This window comes from Rhinolophus ferrumequinum, chromosome X (genome assembly GCF_004115265.2).
Source record: "Rhinolophus ferrumequinum isolate MPI-CBG mRhiFer1 chromosome X, mRhiFer1_v1.p, whole genome shotgun sequence".
Classification (NCBI taxonomy): Eukaryota; Metazoa; Chordata; class Mammalia; order Chiroptera; family Rhinolophidae; genus Rhinolophus; species Rhinolophus ferrumequinum.
The window spans coordinates 38215999-38232770 of record NC_046284.1 but is presented as its reverse complement, the minus strand read 5'-3'; the positions used below and the strand labels follow the sequence as shown (position 1 = coordinate 38232770).

At 38.1% G+C, this 16772-nt stretch overlaps 1 protein-coding gene across 1 annotated transcript in view; it reads left to right on the top strand.

Annotated features, from left to right (window-relative positions):
• The window catches only part of DOCK11 (dedicator of cytokinesis 11), a 212920-nt gene that overhangs the window by 136724 nt on the left and 59424 nt on the right, over positions 1–16772 (top strand). The window contains 6 exon segments of the mRNA XM_033112064.1: positions 895–970; positions 1665–1777; positions 3996–4107; positions 14064–14130; positions 15783–15806; positions 15808–15828. Of these exon segments, the coding sequence (XP_032967955.1) occupies positions 895–970; positions 1665–1777; positions 3996–4107; positions 14064–14130; positions 15783–15806; positions 15808–15828 (413 nt within the window).

Genomic DNA, 16772 nt, shown 5'->3' with positions numbered 1-16772 from the left:
TCACACAGTAGCTCATGCGTATACTTGCTCCACGACATTTGACAGTGATATTTGGAAATGTTTTGCTTCTCTGGTCTTTCTTTTGCAGCTCAAGTTCACCTAGGGCTTCTGGTCACACCCCTCCTTCTATCATTGCCCCTGGTTCCAAGCAGGAGAACTGAACCAGACTGCACCAGTTGCAGCTTTCACCAGCCATCTAGAGTTATGTGCCTTAGCCAGAGGTCATGGTTACTACGCTTTGCTAGTACCTATTTTATAAAGATTTGTGTTAGGCCATACTTAGGCCAGGAACAGGGACCTTCTTATCTTAAAAGCAATCTTGTCTTGCTTTGTACCGTGTACCTGCTGGCTTGTGTTTGCCATAGCCCTGGAGAAGCTGCCTGGAATGTAGAAACCATCTTATCCTGTCTTGCTTTGTACTTTGTCTAGTAGGGGCTTGTGATCAGCAAGCCTCGGCAAGCCTGGGCATCCGGAAGGAGGTCTGGGGGCCAGGGTATGTAGCCGGAGGGCTTGGTCATGTCCTGAAACCTTTGGTTGCTAGAGACACTGCAACAAGAACCCCCTGAAACATTGAAGGGGGAACAACCTTGTTTACCCCTTCCTATAAAATTCCTACCCCTTTTTGCTCGGGGAGGTTATGGTCTTTTCTTCTCTGACCTCCCGCAGCTCAAACACGCCAAATAAATTCTAATAAACCAATTTTTGGTCTCCTGCAACTCATTCCTCCGGCTGTGCCTAACAATTTGTCACCTAAATACTAGTACTGATACCTGATTTAGACTTTCACAGTGAACTTTGTGTAAAGTCAGAGTAACATCTTATTCTGTTAATTCCAGTTTCTTACCCTAGTGTACAAGTTCGTTTAAATCACAGAGGTATCACATTGTGTTACAGGCATCCAGGGATGAATTTGCATGTGGCTTCACTTCACCTACAAACAGAGGGAATCTGAGCACTGACAAAGACACAGGTAATTAAGTCCTGTGAAGATATGTTGCATGGCTGTTTAGAAATGTATCCTTTCCTCTGTAGTTTTTGAAATATTTCATAATAGAAACTGTACATAGCATGATCTCTAGTAAAGTCCAATTAAAATCTAACTCACACTTGCAGCCACATTTCTTTGCTTAAGTTTTCTTGTCTAAGCTTGTTAAAAATGTAGTTTAGTATACTGAGAATGTAGAGGATAATGAGACAAACACTGGCTTTTAATCCTTTTATCTGTCTCCAGTCTTGGACAAGACACCTCCCTTTTCTGGGCCAAAGTTTGCTTATCTGTAAAGTTATCTCTCAAATTGTGTGGCTTTATTTGATGACTTTCCAGAAATTTCTTGTAGTTTCATACAAAGTGTTTCAAGAGGTAAAAAGAAAAAAAAATGCTTACCCTTCATTTGGCTTCTTATATGTCTTTTTTTTTTTTTTTTTGCAAGTCACATAGCGAGGTTTATTTCCAGCCAGCTAGGGTCCGAGTCTCTGCCCGACGCAGCGGGTTTTAACAAGGACCCCAAACACTTAAAGCCAATAATATATAAACTTCACAATTTTAGATGACCAAGATTTCATGCCTAAAATATAGCTTCACTTCAGTTGACCCAGTACTTATTTAAAATATATTTTTTGACAGTTCCTCCTATTGCTAACAAGGACTTGGCTTTTTTTCCCAGCTTATGGGTCTTTTCAAAATGGACATCACGGAATTAAAAGAGAAGATTCAAGAGGTTCCCTCATCCCAGAAGGAGCGACAGGATTTCCAGATCAGGGCAGCACTGGTGAAAATGTGAGAACCTAAGTAAATATGGTAACCCTAGGGATGTGTTAGGCTACCACACTCTTTCTGTTCATGTAAATAAGTGGCTCTCTGCTCTGGATTTGTAAAGACCATTCCATAATTTTTGGATATTTTAGCAGTTGCTTCCTATGCTGGCAACTGCTACCTGGATGTCTTAAACTGTTTATGGGGAATAAGACATTCATCTGTAAGAGCTCTAACTCAATACCTCCTTTAAATCTAGCACATTGCACTGCAACCTATTCTAGAGAGGAAAAGTTTAAAATATCTGATGTACCTTGTCACTTAAAACACATAACTTCCTGGTAGGACTGATTCAGCCTTTCATTCTTTTGTAATAGAGTAATGACATTAACTTGGGAGAAAGAAACTTAGGTCCTCAAATTGAGGATCTCAGCATTACTTCATCAGAATATATTCTTCAACTCTTCCATCATTTTTTCAAGCCTAACATTAAAGTTTGTGGGATAGGCCTGCCTTGAGTCAGAGAAACCTCATTTTAGACCAGTAAAGCCTTGTCATGCTGCTATGTACAAGTAAAATCATAGAATCATATAAAATTAGTTAGAAGGGTACATAAAAATAATAAATTTCAACTCTCAGTTTCCAAATGAGACTGAGATTGTGACTTAGGAGAATCACACAGCTCTGGTGGGGCCAGAACTGCACCCAGATTTTCTAATTCCAGCACTTTTCCTCCAATATTATGATACTCTTAGTATGCATCTGAGTCACCTGGGGGCTTAATAAAAATAGACACTGGGCCTCGGCCCCTAAGTTTCTGATTCAGTGGGTCTGGAATGGGGCCTGCTAATTTGTATTTCTAAGGTCCCAGGTGATGCTGATGATGCTGGTTGGGAACCACCCCTTGCGAACCCCTGGACTATACATCCTTGAGCCTTTGGATAAATAGTAATTTATTCACAAAGGTTTCTGTTTCACACCATTTAGAATTAAGACAACAGACATTCATAGGTGACACAAGTAAAGGACAAAGAGGTTAAATGACTTGCTAGTACCTTGTTTCCCCGGAAATAAGACCGGGTCTTATATTAAGTTTTGCTTGAAAAGACACATTAGGGTGTATTTTCAAGGGCTGTCTTATTTTTTCATGTACAACAATCTACATTTATTCAAATGCAGTCATGTCATCTTCTTCTGGAACATCATCATAATGTACTAAGTGTGTCCGTTTGGCTGACGATCTTAACCTCGGGCTTATTTTCGGGGTACGTCTTATTTTCGGGGAAACACGGTAGTCACACAGCTAGCAGGCATTCAAAACCTACATGTTTTGCTCCAAGTGAAAGGTCTTTCTTAGTAAATCCTACTTTAGTAAGCGTATATCCCCAGCCCAGTTTAGCTCAACTCAGAGGACTAGTTTTTAACAAGCGTGAATTCTTTAGGAGGTTATTCTTCTATTCATATAAATCCCCAAATAGGGTCAGATCTTGTCATACTTAACAACTGATGAACAAAAATAATCAAATAATAGGAACATCACTACTTTGTACACGGTCTAGTCATGAAGTGTTACTAGTTCCTCCTTAGTGTAATGATCTTGTAATATCCTTAGCCTTTTTTTTTTTAATTAAAGGTTATTGGGTTGACAATTGTTAGTAAAGTTACATAGATTTCAGGTGTACAATTCTGTAATACATTATCTATATATCACATTGTGTGTTCACCACCCAGAGTCAGTTCTCTTTCTATCACTGTATATTTGATCCTCTTTACCCTCCCTCCTCTACCACGCCCTCCTCCCTCTTTAGCCTTTTTAAAGATAGATTTTCTTACCTGTTATTTAGAGTTTGGATTTTAATAAACTCCAAGGAAATATTAAAATTAAAGAGTTTAAAATGTTTCTTATGCTTCCATGTAATTTAGTTAAGTTCCTCCTCAAATATTTTTTCCCTGGAATAGTCACATATTAGTTAAAATTTTTACTACAAAAATACAGGACCTATGGGAATGAAGCACAATATTCATGGCTATATCTTGATGAAGGCCCAAGGTAATTTCCAGTAATATTACTAGCTTCTATAGCAGCAAATAGCCCATTTGCCTTTGAAGTGTGATATAAAATTTGGATTTATGCTTAGAATTTTCCCAAACTGGACTAATCATAAAAATAGTTATTGAGTTAAAGGCTATGGGAAACTACAGTGATAATATTGTTCACAAAAGTTCTGTGTTTATATTACAGACCCGACAGAGTTCTACAAGGAGCAGTGTATCCCAGTATAACCGATTGGATCAGTATGAAATCAGAAGCCTCTTGATGTGCTACCTGTATATAGTAAAAATGATTTCTGAAGGTGAGTTACCAGCATATTAAGCCTGGACTCTACTAGATATCCACCCTCACAGGCTCACATGTTCATGCAACAAGTATTTCACCATCATCTGTATATAGAACACATACTCATTAGAAATAGATCTTTGAAGAATCTGACCTTAAAAATGTTCCTGTATTTTAACTTAAAATGGGTTCATTTTCGTCATATAGGTTTGATTTTTTGAAATAACTTTTTAAAAAGAATTTAAAAGTTATTCCTAAAATGAGCCAATAGTTTTAGAAGTGCTAAACATTTCTTCGAGCAGAGCGTATAATACATTAAATGACCAATGTAAACAGAAAGAATTAACAATAACCAGAAGTAATATTTAATACTTTAGCTTTTATTTAACCCAGGATTTGGAAAAACAGAAGCAAACAAAAAGACGGGAAGAGTTCTTTGAGGGTAAGGAATGTCATTGTTATCTTTGCAGTACCACTGTATGGCATCAGGTTCTTCTTCAGGCTCTTTTCCCTTGGTATGTGATATTATTTACTAGTAGTATTACCAGTCCCTCTTTACATTATATGATAGAATATAACCATACTAGTATTACAGTTCCTCTTCACAGTATAGGATAGAATATAACCAAAGGATTTTCATAAACTACATGTCCTCTAGAAGTAAAATCAGGAGGTTATCTTATTCCCAAATACCACATTTACTTACACAATTCCCTCCCTTTTCTTCCTTTTCTGAATATTTTGCTCAAAAAAAAAAAAATATATATATATATATATATACACACACACACACACGCAGGAAAGAAGAACATAAAAGCACCTGGGTTCTGATCGTTATCTTTTACTTATTTTCTATTTTTAGTGAATATTACTTTAAATCTTTTTTGTAATAATGCAAGATATAAAAACAAGTTGATAGCTAGAGAGACATTAAGACAAATCAATAGCTAGGTAGGAATAAATTCTAAAGTACATTAATAAACAGCAACAAAATAACTATAATCTTTAAGTTCTAAGAATGTATGATTTAGAGCAAACGTCAAAGAGTATATACTAAGGCTATGTGATGGGCCTCCAAGTTTTGGGAAAGAAATGAGTAAAGGGGAGATTATTTTCAACTCAGTGGTATTTTGTTCCAGGAGATAATGGATTAGTTAACAACTACAGCCGCAGCTCACTGTTTTTGTCTTCCCACAAGGTGAAAAGTGGGGAAAGTGGAAAGTGACTGCTATTGGGTACGGGGTTTCTTCTTAGGGTGATGAAGATACTCTAAAACTGTGGTGATGGTTTTACAACTCTTTGAATATACTATAAACTGTTGTACCATTTAAATGGGTGAGTTTTATGGTACATACATTTTCTCAATAAATTTGTTTAAAACAAAGAAGCCTCAACAGCCACATGAAAAAAATGAAAATAAAATAGTTCAATACTACCACAGCTCAGAGAAAGTACGATTGAGGTGTGGGGAGAGAAGAAAGTAGGAAGGGGAGATGCATTGCTGACAGGTTCTCTTGTCTTCCACTCCAGTACACATGCATACATGCGTGTATACACACACACACACACACACAAACACACAAACACACAAACACACAACCTTCCTTATACTGTGATAACCAGTGGCAAGCCTCTGGCTGCCAGGGAAAGTAAGATTGGGATGGGAGGGAAAGAAGAAAGGAGGAAGGGGAGATACATTGCTGACTAGTTCTGTCTTCCACTCCAGTACACATAAATACATGTGTACACACACACAAGCACACACACACATACCATATCCTGTGATAACCAGTGACCTCTGGCTGCTTCTTTAATGTCATGGGTAAAACCATGACTGCTTTGTTTCTTGCGAGCTTCATAGTTCCTCCTTCTCTTCTAAACGTTGACCTTGGTTGTTAAATATTTGGTCTTTGTTAATTAGGTTTTTCTTTCTTTTGCTTTTGCTTTTTAAAAGCACATTTTTAATAACTAGTATACAGGCTATGTCACATCTCTTTTTTATCTTTTGTACATATAAAGTCATGCTGTATGGTATCTGTAAAGTCATATTCATTTTATTCTGAAAAATATCAGCTTCTGGATCCTTGTCAATGGATGTATTCTAATTGTCTTGTCCAGTAAATATTTTATTTTAGTCACTGTATATGCATTGAAATGTTGAACTCTTACAAGTCCACCCCTTTCAGGTCTTCTCTTGGCTTTCTTTTTTATTGGTTCAAAAAGAGTAGCAACTTAATTTCAACAAAAAGATGGTAGACCTCTATACTTTTATTTGGAAGTAGAGGGATTTTGAAGAATGAATTTCCTTCTCTCTTTATAGCTGTGTTTTATTAACTGGCAGTAGTTCACTGTTTCAAAGTCTTAGACATGTGCCAAGCTTTTTTTTTTTTAAGGTCTTAGCATCTTGTTTATCATGTCCAGTGAAATGGAATCAGTCAGGGGTTATCAGTTACATAGTGTCAAAACATAGTGTCAGTTGGCAGGAAGACTGCCCTCTTGTGGAAGAAAAACAGTTTCCTTAAGAGAGAGGGTGAGGGAAAGCTACTTCCTCCTCCCTTCTGACTGCATCCTGGCTTTTCTCTTTATCCTACACCGAAAAACAGGACTCTGGGGATCTCTTTGAGGCTTATCAGTACCAGACCCTGCTGCACCTGTAGATTCATTAGTATTCTTCCTTAGAGTCGGTTGTTCATTGGAAGGTACCTGGATATTGCCATCTCTCAACCCAATGTTGTAACGAGGAATACCAATAGAAGATCTTCTTTTCCCACTTAAAGTATAGTCAAAAGGAAATACATTTGAAGAGAGTGTTTCCTTTCTCTCTGTAAGAAAGGGAAATGAGCTAGTATAATCAGGCATATTTTCCTCTGAAGTGTCAGATACTACTTGAATTGTTGGTTTTTTTCCTGTAGAAATACTGGAAAGGCTCCAGGAGAAGTCCTTCTGAGTTCCGGACTTTTGTGAGGAGGTCTTCTGTGTGATGGTCTGTTTCCTTTTTGGCTGGTCAGGCTTATCTTCTGAAAGGTTTGAGACAACTTGAAATTCATGCTCCCTTTGAGGACTTGGTGCAGCTATTAAAGGAAAACTTGCAGATGCCTTCGTGTCAGAAATGCCTCCTGGGGTAGGCTTACTGCTATTAGGAGAAATGTTCTCAAAAGAGGTCTGCGGCACCTCAAAGAGGTCCTGACTGTGAAATGGAATTGGAAACTTTGGACTTTCTTGCTGTTCCTTTTCTCCTCCAGATTTCATCTGTTCAGTATTTGATTGCTTTGTCAATTTCACAGGCAGATATGCCTGATATCCTTGCGTGGGCTTCCTGACTGAAAAAACTGGCATAGTCCTTTGAGAACAAGGAATGAAGTCATCATCACTATCAGAAAAATGATGAAACTGTTGCTGATTCAATTTTAGTTTTGCAGAAAGCATTTTATTTTCTTCTCTTAATTTATTCCTTTCTGCAGTGAGCTCGGCAATAAACTGAAGATTTTGTTGTTGAATATCATAAAATTCTTGCTGTAGTGTACTCCTGTATGTTTCATTCACTGTACACTGGTCACATGTTTTTGAGCGTAACTTATTTCGCAACTCAGTAATGGTGGCACTGAGGACTTTTAGTTGCTCAGTCAACTCTTTAATTTTGGCTGTGGAGCCTGTCCACCTTCCATCTGCCAATCGCTGTTTCCTCAAACTGGTTAATTTTGCCTGTAAATGGTGTAGCTCTTTGTCGTGGAGCTCCTTTAGTGTCAGCCAGGCTTTTTTAAAATCATTAGTGGGTGTGTCACATGCACTTAACCACAGTTTATCTCTTCTTGGAGGTTTCTTATCACCTCCCTTGTCTCCTCCACCCACGCTCCCTGCGTGCATGATGTCTCACTGGGAATTTGGAAAAGGTTGAGTGAGGCCAGCGGCTTGACAACACCACGGCCGTGAAAAAGTCAGAAGAGCTGCTGACTAGAATTGTGCTGCGGCAGGGATGAGCCCTTTAGCCCTTTTGCAGACTTCTGTGAAGCTGCCTCACGGCACTGGGCTGGTGTTGGACGGCTCACAGATGGCTGATGAATGGATAGAAGATACTGGATTTGGGGTGGAAAGGAGGCTCCAGCCTTTTGGCAGGAGGAGCCCCGTGTGCGGGAGAGAAGATGCGCCTTCAGCTCTCATTTGACAAGAGGCTGGAAGTCCCTGACTTCTGGGAGACCCGGCCTCTCTAAGTAGAAAAGCACCCGAAGGCGGGGGGAGACCAGAAGTCACTGCTAGCTTTATTTTTGTTTAAACAAATTTAATTTGACTCAATTCTAGCGTTTTCTATTCTTGGTGATCAGTATTTTATAATCATTGTAAACTATCAATACTCATAATCTTAAAAACAATTGGAAGTAAAGTCGAAACTCTCACACACGCCCCTCCTACTGACCCCCTCCATGTGGGCCACATTGCCTCGTCCTCCATTGCTATCTTCAGGAGGTTCTCACTAGGCTAGCAATTTGGAATTTCCTAATTTCGTGATACCTACAAAGTTAAGTGGTGGCAATATCCTTTTTTTTTTTCTTTAATCTTCATAGGTAGGTATGTTGGAAATAAAGGACTAGGTAAAAAGAGTGTGCCTGTGCGGTATGAGTCCTGCCAGGCTATTTGAATCTCCCTCCGGGAGTCGCATCTCACATGGAGGTCTTCCAGTGTTTGCGTGGCTTGCGACTCAGCTCTGAATGTTCTGTTTGCTCCCAGACCTTCGCAAGGTCAGGAACCTACCCTGAATACTATGTTGAATAAAAGAGGAGATGAGATCACTGTAGTAAATGCACTTCTAAATAAATTGGAATTGGAAATTTAGTATCAAGAACAAACTAACAGAGGGAAGGGGGTTGGGGGTACGGTGAAAAGGGTGAAGTAATTAAGAAATACAAATTGGTAGTTACAAAATAGTCATGGGGGTGTAAGGTACAGCATAGAGAATGTAGTCAATGTTGCAACAACTAGGTATAGTGCCAGGGGTGTACTAGACTAATCCAGGGAGACTCACTGCATAAATTATATAAAGGTCTAAACACTATGCTGTACACCTAAAACTAATATACTAAATCTCACCTGTAACGAAATATAAAGGACTCCAGAGCTCCTCAGGTATTTCTTTTTACATGCTGGTGAGCAATAGAATTGAAATTACTAAAAATAAGGATTTCCTAAATAATTCTTGGAATTCTGTGAATGTCTTGGAGATTGTAAAGATGTGGAACATTTCAAAATACTTCTCCCCATTTGCTTCAAGTAACAGTAACCAGAACTTTGTTAATGTATCAGATCTTGACCCTGAAGACACAGTCAAAGCTGAGGAACCTGTGTGCACAAAGAAGCCCCCTAAAAAACAAAGAAATATTAAAGAAATGCATTTTATAACTTCAGATAAGTTTAATGGCATTCCTGCATACATGAAATTTCACTTAACCTATTGTCAAATTGATGATATTATTAAAGAAATCTACAAGGCAGTACTTAGTAATTATTAGATCCTAATACATGAACCAAAAAAGTCTATTACAAGTTCTGTGGCCAGAAATCTCTATCACAGATTTATTGATGAAGAAACGAAGGACACCAAAGCTCATTATTTTTCAGTGGAAGCTGACATAAAGGAGTTCACACTTTTGAAAGTTGACAAGAGGTTTCATGTGATACTGAGTATCTTATGACACTGCAGGAGGCTGTCAGAGATCCAAGGAGGAGGACTCACCCAATACATTATGATCTGAGGCTCTTAGGAGCTTTTGAACCAACAGTAGGGTATAGAGCAGGGGTCTCCAAACTGCGGCCCACAGGTCAACTGTGGCCCGCAATCCATTTTTAATTGGCCCACAGCAAATTCCAAAAATATATTTAGTTTACTTAAATAAACCAGGTGAGGCATACGTACTTCACCTCGATGAGTGGCCCGGCTGTTTGTGTATTTTACCGCATATGGCCCTTGGTGAAAACCGTTGAAAAAAGTTTGGACACCCCTGGTATAGAGGCTATTCATATAGTTCCCTTATATGTAATTTTTTATATGTGATTTCTTTAGCTTTTTCATCATCGTTTCTTGTAAAAATAGAACTTCTTTAAAATAAAGCATATATATTTTACAAGAAAGAAAGAAATAGGTAGAAAGAGAAGTACATGTGATAGATTTAAAAGACTTTTGTATCTGAAATGGTGTGTGTGTGTGTTACCAGGATGTCAGAGTTTACAATCCAAATGTAAAGAGTGGAAAAATTTATCTGTTTCTTCCGCTAAAGTTTATGGTTCTCAAACTTTTTGGTTCAGAGTAGCACTTGAGCCCCCCCAAAAATCACATAAATGCATCATCTTGCATAAAATTTTAGGACGTTCAGATTTCCGGTCAAGATGGCAGAGTAGGTAAATGCTGTGCTTACCTTCTCTCACAACCACATCAAAATTACAACTAAATTACAAAACAGCCATCATTGAGAATCACCTGAAGTCTAGGTGAACCAAAACCCTACAACTAAGATAGAACATACAGAAGCCACATCAAGACTGGTGGGAGGGGCAGAGATGTGGAATGGGTTGTTCCCACACCCACACGTGACCATTAAAAATCAGGAGGGATATCTCAGATGTGGAGATCCCCTAACCCCAGTGGAGCGAGGAGTCCCAGTCTCACACCAGGGTTTCAGTGCCTTGGAGAGAAGTCCCCAGAAATTTATGTCTGTGAAAACCAGTGGAGATTGTGGCTGAGTGAGACAAAGGGCTGCTAGAGTCCCAGGCGCTCCTCTTACAGGGCCTGCACATGGACTTACTCATTGACAGACTCACTTGTGCTGAGCTCTAGCACTGGGGCAGCAACTTGGAAAGTGCCAGGACTGTAAGGAGAGGAACAGAATTGTCTGGCTTCAGGGTAAAGGCTGAAGGGGCAGCTTTTTTCCAAACAGAAGTGCTGGCAGGCGTCATTGTTCCTTTGTTGAGCCTTCCCCCCACCTAGCGTGGAGACACATGCGGGAGCCATACCTTAGTCTCCAACAAGCTGTGTAACACTGTTCTTTGGCCCTGACTCCCTGAGACCCCACCCAACTTTTGGGCACACACAAGCTGCTTCCCCTGGCTTTTCCATAAAAATTGTCTGCCTTGGCTCCTGCTGCAGACTTTCCTACAATCTCTCAAAGGTTCACAAAACTGAAACAAGCAGCATCTGGCTCCAGCATGTCCCATACCTCTGGCTGAGCAGCTGTAAGCCCGGCACTAGCAGCACCCAGCCTTGGTTCGCAGCTTGGCTTCTTAAGTCACTTCCAAGTCCAGCATGGGTGGTGGCCATCTGCAGATTGCTTTGTGGCTCATACTACTGGCCCTGGGTAGGGGACAGGCTGGGGCTGAACTTGTCCTGCATCAGGTACCTTCCCAGGATGCCCGAGGGCTGGCACACCTGGTGGCCAGTTTTGGACCAAGCTGGAGCATCACCTGGCTGCTTCCAAGGACATCACACCCAAAGGGCAGACTGAGCAGGCACCAGAGCCCTGCTAAAGCAAATCCTGCTCTTCCACTGTAGTCACAGCCACTCCTCACAACCAATCAGCCTAAGGGTCAGTCACTCCCATTGACATGCAAACAGCAACCAAGGCTCAGCTACAACAGAAGGACTCACTTGCAGCACCCGGCTCAGGTGACCAGGGAGACTGTGCCACTGGGCCCCACAGCACACCTACTACATAAGTCCGCTCTACTAAGACTGGGAGGCATAACAGCCCTACATAATACAGAGAAACAAACACAGGGAGACAGCCAAAATGAGGAGGCAAAGATAAAGGTCCCAAATAAAAGAAGAAAACAAAGCTCCAGAGAAAGAAGTGAACAAAAGGGAGACAAGCAATCTACCAGCCTCAGACTTCCAAACACTGGTTTTAAGGATGCTCAGTAATTTCAGGGAGAACTTCAGCAAAGAGATACGAAACATAAAAATGGAGAGAGAAAACATTAAGAAAATAAAAAAGAACCAGTCAGAAATGAAGAATACAATAACTGAAATGAAGAATATATTAGAGGGAATCAACAGTCGATTAGATGAAGCAGAGGACTGAATCAGCAATTTAGAAGATACGGTAGCAGAAAACACCCAGTTAGAACAGCAAAAAGAAAAAAGAATCCAAAAAAATGAGGACAGATTAAGGGGCCTCTGGGACAACATCAAGTGTATCAACATTTACATCATAGGGGTACCAGAAGAGGAGAGAGAGCAAGGAATTGAAAACCTATTTGAAGAAATAATGACAGAAAACTTCCCTATATTCAAGCCCAGGAAGTACATAGAGTCCCAAACAAGATGCACCCAAAGAGGCCCACACCAAGACACATCATAATGAAAATGCCAAAGGTTAAAGACAAAGAGAGAACCTTAAAAGCAGCAAGAGAGAAGCAGTTACCTACAAAGGAGCTCCCATAAGACTGTGAGCTGATTTCTTAACAGAAACTTTGAAAGCAAGAAGGGATTGGCATGAAATATTCAAAGTGATGAAAAAGAAGGACCTACAGCCAAGGTTACTCAACCCAGCAAAGCTATCATTTAGAATAGAAGGATAGATAAAGAGCTTCCCAGACAAGAAAAACCTAATGGTGTTCATTGCCACCAATCCAATATTAAAAAAAAAAAAAATTCTTAAGACAGACCACTTTAAGATTTTTTTAAAAAGATAAAAATATGAATAATAATGTGGCAATAAGTACATATCTGTCAACAATTATTTTAAGTATAAATGGATTAAATGCTCCAATCAAAAGACATAGGGTGGCTGAATGGATAAGAAAACAAGACTCACATGTTGCCTACAAGAGACTCACTTCAGATTGAAAGACACCTAGACTGAAAGGAAAGGGATGGAAAAAGATATTTCATGAAAATAGAAACAAGCAAAAAAAAAATATTTATACCATACAAAATAGACATCAAAACAAAGGCTTTAACAAGAGACAAAGAAGGACCTACTAATCCCACTTCTGTGTATTTATCTTTAAAAAACCCAAAATGCTACTTCAAGGGGACATGTGTATCCATATGTTCATTGCAGAATTATTTACAATAGCCAAGATATGAAGGTGTCCCTGCTGGACCTGAATGGATGAATGGATAAAGAAGAGGTACTACATACATGCAATGGAATATTACCCAGTCATAGAAAAAGAATGAAATCTTGCCATCTGCAACAACATGGATGGACTTCGCGGGTATTGCGTTGAGTGTGTAGTAAGGCAGACTTGGTGTACATGGTGATAACTATGTATAGTGCCAGGTGGGTATACTAGACTAGTCAGGGAGATCACTTCTTAAATTATATAAATGTCTAACCATATGCTGTACACCTAAAACTAATACAATGTTGGATGTCAACTGTAATTGAAAAATTAAAAAAGAAGGGGAAAAGGTAAAGGGGAATAGAGGTTCAAATTTCCAGGTATAAAACAAATGAGTCATGGTGATATAATGTACAGCATGAGGAATAAAGTCAATAATATTGTAATTGTGTGGTACTGTGTCACATGGTTGCTGGACTATGGTGATCACTTCTTTAGGTATGTAAGTGTTGAATAACTATGGTGTACACCTGAAACTAATACAACATTTTATGTGAGCAATATTTTAATATCTGCAAAAATTTAAAAAAAGGAATTTCATTAAAAACTCCAGGTCTGCTTCCCTTCCTTCATCTTCAGGGATGATATGAAATTGGGATAAGTTATCCAGAAAAACATTTACAAAATAAATAAAAATAATTGTTGAAGTTGAAATAATTACAGATTGAAGGATATGTTTGGGATTAATTCAGAAGAATACAATGTGTGTACTGGGCAGTGAGAGGGGAGAGGAGACTATAAATGAAACAGAATTGGATATGAGTTGATGATTGTTGAAGCTAAGTTATTTGTGTTTAAGGTTCACAGTGCTATTTGATGTAATTATTTTCAAGATCTAACACTTTATTTTTCTATTTTCAGATACTCTCTTAATTTACTGGAATAAAGTTTCTCCTCAGGAGCTCATAAATATTCTCATACTTCTGGAGTAAGTTATATTAATTTATTTTTATTAATTGTCCCCTTATTTGGGGGAGCTTAATTTTTATACATAATAAAATATTACCTTTTGTCCTGGTTTCAACAGCTTATTTGCTAATAATGTAGGAAATGTTAAACTATTTTGGTAATAGAGAGGCTGAAATACAGGTTCTTCACACATACAAGGAAAACATGGAGATGGAATACTTGTGAAAACACTAGCTACCATGTTTCCATGAAAATAAGACCTAGCCAGACCATCAGCTCTAATGTGTCTTTTGGAGCAAAAATTAATATATGACCCAGTCTTATATTTTACTATAAGACCAGGTATAATATGATATGATATAATATAATATAATATAATATAATATAATATAATATAATATAATATAATATAATATAATATAATAGTGGGTCTAATGTAATATAATATCGGGTCTTATATTAATTTTTGCTCCAAAAGATGCATTAGAACTGATGGTCCGGCTAAGTCTTATTTTCAGGGAAACACGGTAATAATAGACCATCTTTACAGCCCAGCAGGAGTCTTTCTGTGATCTGGAAAACGAGAAGTAGCATCAGCTGTCCTAAATCATTCATTTGATCAGATGCTGGCTTAATGGGACAGCTTAAATTATTGGAACTTAGAATTCGTAGAATTTAGCTCTTATGCATAGCTAATTCTACCCACGTAAGTGCATATATATCTATATACCTGTATCTGTATCTATTAGATCTATTAGATACAGATACAGGTATACAGATACAGGTATATAGATATACAGATAATAGATAATGTCCAAGGCACTGGGGGAAAAATCTTGTCTGTTTTCCTAGGTAGACGTGGAAAGTGCTATATTGTATGCTGAGCTATTTTTACATTATTAAAAACTAAAAGAAAATTAGAATGAAATCTATGAAAATTTTAAATAAATAGTATACATATATGATATTGTATGTGCATGTCTACCAAAACACAGAGGATAATCGATACATAAATATTAAAGTCTTTCAAAATTTTGCAGAAAGCGTCTGCAAACAAAACAACAGTTAAGATTAAAAAGAAAATAAGCTAATTATATTGAAATATTTACTAATGAAAATGTATTACGTATGTTGGGGATTTACTTTGAAAAATATAGGAGGTAGGGGAGGTGGAGGGAGAGAAGGGGACCTGTTCAGGGAAGAGGTTAAACCAGAATGGCCACGAGTTGATAATTGTTGAAGCTGGTGTGTGCTGGGTCCGTGGGAGTTTAGTATGCTATCCTATCTACTTTTGTATGTGTCCCAATTTTTAGGGCTTAAGAACCGTTTTTAGGTATTAATGTCTATACTAAAGACCTTTCCTATGATACATTATAGAGCACAAAGGATGATTTTCATTGACATGTTCTATTTTAACATGTTGTTAAAATTGTATATGAAGACATGAGGCCTTTTGATGTTGATGTAATTGTAGCAGACATAGAAAGGTACATGATAAGCCTGCAAGTAGTTGTGTATATATTTATTTCTGTCTACCAAAACATATGTTGTAATATGATTTAAATAGGTATTCTTTGTAAAACATGACTTTTCAAAATCACTTGTGAAATTGCAGAGAATGGCAATACTTTACTAACATGCTATTGTTCTGTTTTTTGTTTTTTTTTCTAGGGTGTGTTTGTTTCACTTTAGATATGGGGAAAAGAAACATAGCAAGGTAATTCCCATAGCACTGCAATTTCCACTTTTTCCCTTTTCCTCCAACAGAGGGCAGTCTTGATCATGCCATGTAAAATCTAGATTATTCATTTTGAATTAAGACAACCCATGATTTATTATGTCTCACCTCAAAGTTTAAATCAAACTAATGTGAATTGATATATTTAAGTTTTCAAAAGGGTGATGGTTAGCCTGATACACAGAGTTTCTGTTCTAATCCTAGAACAGATGCTATCTTTTCTGAAGGATGTGAGAAAGGGCTAGATCCAGGTGAAGGCAGGAAACCATAAAATGAGGATAACGATAAGGTCTGTACTTTTATCTATAACCTGTCAATACACATCTCAGTTATTAAGGTAAACAGTCCCCAACAGTGATTGGGATATGTATTATACATTATCTGTCTTTTCTTTTTGTTATTTAAGTCTTAGTGAAATAAATACTTTTAAAAATGTTTGCGGAACCCTAAGGAAAAGATTACTTGCTTATTTCAATGAGATATATTTTAGGGGTAGAGTTAGTCATTAAAGGAACTCAAATAGAGTTCTCTTTTTTAAAGTTAAATTCTATGGCACTTCCAAAACCTAAAGGGGCCGTTCAGAAGGTGTTTATAATTGCTGAGTCTCTGGAACATCCTAATAATAGGTAATTCAGGTGACGATTTACACTGTCTTTCCCCATGACTTGAAGCTGGCATGGTAACTGCCGCTATGATCCTTAACCTCTTAAGATTCTGCTGACCCTCCCACTATGTTTCCTAGAGAATAGACAAGACTCTTTTTCTTCCTTTGTTCCTGTATGACCCAGTTGTAATTTTTTTAGTGGTACCTTAAAATTAAATGAAAACAAAGAAAAATTTGTAAATCCTAACATAGACCTGTTTACAGAATTACAAAAATTTCCTGGTCCCAAGTTTAGCTCAGGTCCAGAAACATTTGATTG